Source organism: Branchiostoma belcheri, unplaced genomic scaffold (assembly GCF_001625305.1).
Source record: "Branchiostoma belcheri isolate BF01 breed outbred unplaced genomic scaffold, Haploidv18h27 scaffold1, whole genome shotgun sequence".
NCBI lineage: Eukaryota > Metazoa > Chordata > Leptocardii > Amphioxiformes > Branchiostomatidae > Branchiostoma > Branchiostoma belcheri.
In genome coordinates, this window is record NW_017802379.1 from 6,881,527 (window position 1) to 6,886,234 (window position 4,708).

Sequence of the window (4,708 nt, forward strand, 5' to 3'; positions counted from 1 at the left end):
GGATACGAGTGGGGGCAGATCGAAGGATCAGGGAGGGCTACGAGTGGGGGCAGATGGAAGGATCAGGGAGGGCTACGAGTTGGGGCAGATCGAAGGATCAGGGAGGGCTACGATGGGGGCAGATCAAAGGATCAGGGAGGGCTACGAGTGGGGGCAGATGGAAGGATCAGGGAGGGCTACGAGTTGGGGCAGATGGAAGGATCAGGATGGGCTACGAGTGGGGGCAGATGGAAGGATCAGGGAGGGCTACGAGTGGGGGCAGATGGAAGGATCACAATTTCTTCCGCGACAGGTGTCCGTGGTAGTGCGCTGTAAAAAAAGTGATAAAAGGGTGTCTCTGGTTCAGGTTTGATTTCAAAAATTTCTCGTAATCTGCTGCCAAATGGCATTAACTACTAAGATGGCTGAAAATGTAAGAAGTGGCGTGTTTGGGGTGAACATTAATTTTGGGCCCGAGCCTTACTTCCGGGTGTCCTTCCGCCTTGTACATGTGTGCGGTGATTCGGTTTGACCAAGATTTACCTTTATTTGGGTGCCGTCTCTATGCCCCTCGCGATGAGCTATTGCATGTGAAAATTAGGATTTTCTGTCTTGATTATACATCATTAGGGTTTTCTATTTCTGATAATATTAGTCATTTAGATGCCTAAATTATCGTTGATGGGTTTAATTTCACGAGAAAATGGCCAATTTTGCTAGTGTTGGTCAGGTAACCGGAAACACAGCATGGTTTCCTATTCCATACGTGCTAAACCACAAACATACGTCCAAACATACACCATGTCATATATAGCATATCTTGGTAATAAATTTATACAGCATGCATTTGAATTTGCCAAATAAACGACGTCGACGGATATAAAGTGCTTGATGTTTTGTGGCCGGGTTGCACTTGATGCAGTCCCGACCTGTGACGTTGATGAATTTGCAGGTTTTGACTGAAATGAGTAGAATAACCATATGTGGGGAGTCTAAAACTGCAAGAGGTTAACTATACAAACAATAAACATTCATTCATTCATAAACAAATTTCACAACAGTTTGCACTTTGACAACTATACTTTCGGGCTACAACCATAGATGACAACAAGATCTCAGTAAACAGAGTATTTGTATTTTTCCCAGCAACATTTTATCATATTGAACGTCCTTGATGAAACTATTATGGAATTATGATATTGATTTGGTGAATTACATTTGTCAAGATAATAAAACATGTATCCGTGACGAAACAACAATTCAAAACTACTATCTTCTACCATCTTTACTCCTATTTGAGATTATATATAAAACTGCACTTTATTTATTTAATTAGTCTTATCTATTACAGACAAGAACGTCCTTGGTTACGGTTGACCATGGAGGTAGAAATCTCGTATATCAAGACCTAACCGTTTCGTAGTCTGAATCAGCCTTTTCAGCTTTCGTTCGGTTCCCAAGATCCGCTACGAAAGCTAAAAGGCTGATACTCAGGCTAACCGTTCCTGGCAACCCCTGCCCCTAACAAAAGTAAAATGCTCGCATCTTTCCCCTTGTTTTTTGATTTTGTTTGTTTTGTTCCTTGGTGTCACCAAGTTCTTTCTCGGCCATGAACAAAGCAGAGCTCAGACGCCACGGCTTGGAGTCGTGTCGGGACAAACTGACTTTCTATGATAAATAGTTCTATAAATTGACAAATGACTGATCATGACTCTTTCCAGGCATGTTTGTACGTTTCTTTGAACTTCTTGTAGCCAGACTGTTGGGGGTTGATGCAGGATAGCTTCTCGGCTCCTTGGCCAACCTGTCCCCCAGGAAATTTCATCATATACTGAGACTCCTTCAGTTAAATCCTGAAAGCTCCTTGGTGCGAGAGATACATTAGATCCTGGGAGTCAACTGCATCTGGGATCGGGGCTTGTGGCTTCCCCGACCGAAGAGAGTATCGTGTCATGCCGGGACGGTCTGGCATGCCAGGATATATGGCGCTTGCCTCTCGTCGGGAATCAGCAACCTTTGACTGTCCATAAACACCTCGGTCCACGTAAAAGTCAAAGCACATGTCTAATCAAGACGGTCGACCCTTTATAATAATAATAATGATAATAATAATGATAATAATAATAATAATAATAATAATAATAATAATAACAACAACAACAACAACAACAACAACAATAATAATAATAACAACAACAACAACAACAACAACAACAACAATAACAATAATAATAATAATAATAATAATAATAATAATAATAATAATAATAATAATAATAATAATAATAATAATAATAATAATAATAATAATAATAATAATAATAATAATAATAATAATAACGCGCAACAATTGGACAGTGTACAAAGTATGGCGTCTACTAACTTAAGTAAGTACATGTCAAACTACATTTTCATAAGGCTAATCTAATACAAAAGTGGGTGGCTAGTGTGAGATAGGTATCAACTTATACAATCGTTGACAACGTCTGACAGACGTTGAAGGAGTTTCTAATATCCATACAGTCTTTGATATAATACCGACATAGGTCATCTAAGGACATCCAGCTAATTGCATCGTGTATACATTTTGTATATCTAAGTTAGTTTATCATGAGGAGAATGGACAAGGCTTGACCTTGAAAAGTATACAAATCAGGGACTGACGGACTGAGGTTGGCAAAAACGAGCTTAACACGAAACACTGGGACTAAGGTCGTACATAGGCTCGCTTGCCATACCTGTCATATGGTATAAACCTTACATGTGCATAAAAATATCTCTTTCATGCAGTTCACAAACTGTCCAACAGAGGTCGCTGTTTAGGGTAAGTCGCTCAATCACGTGACTTCCCAGGCGAAGCCATCTTGAATGTTTTTTGTGGGCGGAGGAAAACAAGACGCTTGTCCGGTCATCTGCATAGTTGTAGTGTAGTTCGTTCGGCCTGTGGACGCTAAAACTCAACGTTTGCCCCCCAAAAGGGACCAAAGATGGGAAACATAAACACAGTGGGGCCGAACGAGGCCCTGGTGGTGTCAGGTAAGTGTGATTTTCGTGCGTAAATGTGGTCTATCTGTGGTAAACACGCACAGATGTGCCCTGGTACTGATGCGACCCTAGCTAGCTCTACGGTCAACATATTTTTTTTTACGATAAAAGGAAGGAAATTCCTGCGTTATCAGTACAAGCTTATGTTATACAGTACGTAAAACACATCTGTAAGGTTATGTAAGGGGAAAAACCAGGCAGATAAACTCTGGAACGGTAGGAATTTGTGCATTAACCGAGAGGTCATATGAGGGGAAGCGAGGCGAAAAAAATGTTCCTCAAAATTTTTCACATGGGAACAAAAGCGTCATGACAGGGGTGTGGCATGGGGAGGGGCTACTTAGCAACTCTGCACATGTTACATTTGAAAACATTCAGTTTTAGAAGGATAAAATTGCTACACCACATGTGACTATGCAGTCATCTCGCAATATTACTGCATAATTTAATAACTACCAAATTGTCCATCTCAATTATCTCAATTTGTTGTCATGGAAAGTTATGACATCACTGTGATCATGCCTACAAAAGGGACACATTTTTTTAGATGTTGCAGTCTAGTTTAGAAGGACTAATATTATATCATGGGATGTCTTGCAAATCCGTCCACTGGGGATTTGGTGCTCATAAAAGTTTGATGGCGTTGGCGCCAAATCGTGTTACGGAGAGGGAAATTTCGGTGCCCGTTACACACACAGGCTCTCGTTGGTTTCAATTGTGTGTTCTGAATAAAAATTATCTTTGCTACATAGGTAAATATTTCTGTCAGAAACCAGTGTTGTATATTACATACTAGTATTAGTAAATCTTCACCATCACAGTGTGCGAATCATATGCTATGGTTACACTTACAGCTCTGTGAATATCTGTCAAGAACGACTGCTTCCGTAAAAAATTAGAATTTCAAAACAGCTCAGATCATGGTTCACTTGCGGTGACAATAACACAGACTACAAGCATAAAGGATGCATTTTTTACTATTCAGAAAATAGGTCATAATATGGTTTTGGTACGGTAAGTTGTAACTGTTTCTATATGAATTGCATTCCATTGTAAAATTGTGAGAAGGAAGGCACTCATACCAGATTGACTCTGGAAATTTGTTTTATTATATGGCCACACCAATTTAATTTGTTGGTTCTCGGATTTTTTCAGAAAAAATATGAAGCGACAGGGCGAAAAAAAATAAAAATAAAAACAGGTCTAGGCATCCTATCATAGGCTTAAATGCTACAAAATGAGCCATGAAGTCAACACAAAAGGCTGGGTTAAAATTTAAACATTGAATTTTGAACTTTTAATCAAACCACTGCAATGATAGATGGGAAAACTGTAACAATTAGGAAGAAAAGGACTTTCCTCAAATGTTGGGGGGCAAAACATGAGCATTTTTCAGTTGATTCAGGACCAGAATCAAATTTTTTTTTTTTGCAAATCAGAAAAAAACGAAGAGGCGAATCCGAGAACCAATAAATTAAATTGGTGTGGCCTAATAAATGTATAGTAGTATACAACATATTCTTAACATCTAAGTGTCGGAAAAATAATAAAATCATTGTTTTAGTAATTTTCTTTAGAAATGAAACATAATTAGTTTTTGCTGACATTCTACTCATTTTATTTTATATGGTGCACCTAAAAAAACATTTTGTGCACCCAGTTTTTTTAGGTTGGATGCACCAGT

At 39.0% G+C, this 4,708-nt stretch overlaps 1 protein-coding gene across 1 annotated transcript in view; it reads left to right on the forward strand.

The window, feature by feature from the left end:
• The first annotated feature begins 2,826 nt into the window (after positions 1–2,826).
• LOC109462921 (flotillin-2-like) overlaps positions 2,827–4,708 on the forward strand; it is a 12,636-nt gene continuing 10,754 nt past the window's right edge. Inside the window, exon 1 of the mRNA XM_019759553.1 lies at positions 2,827–3,015. Within this exon, the coding sequence (XP_019615112.1) occupies positions 2,967–3,015 (49 nt within the window). The 5' untranslated portion in view covers positions 2,827–2,966. The remainder of the gene's footprint in view (positions 3,016–4,708) is intronic.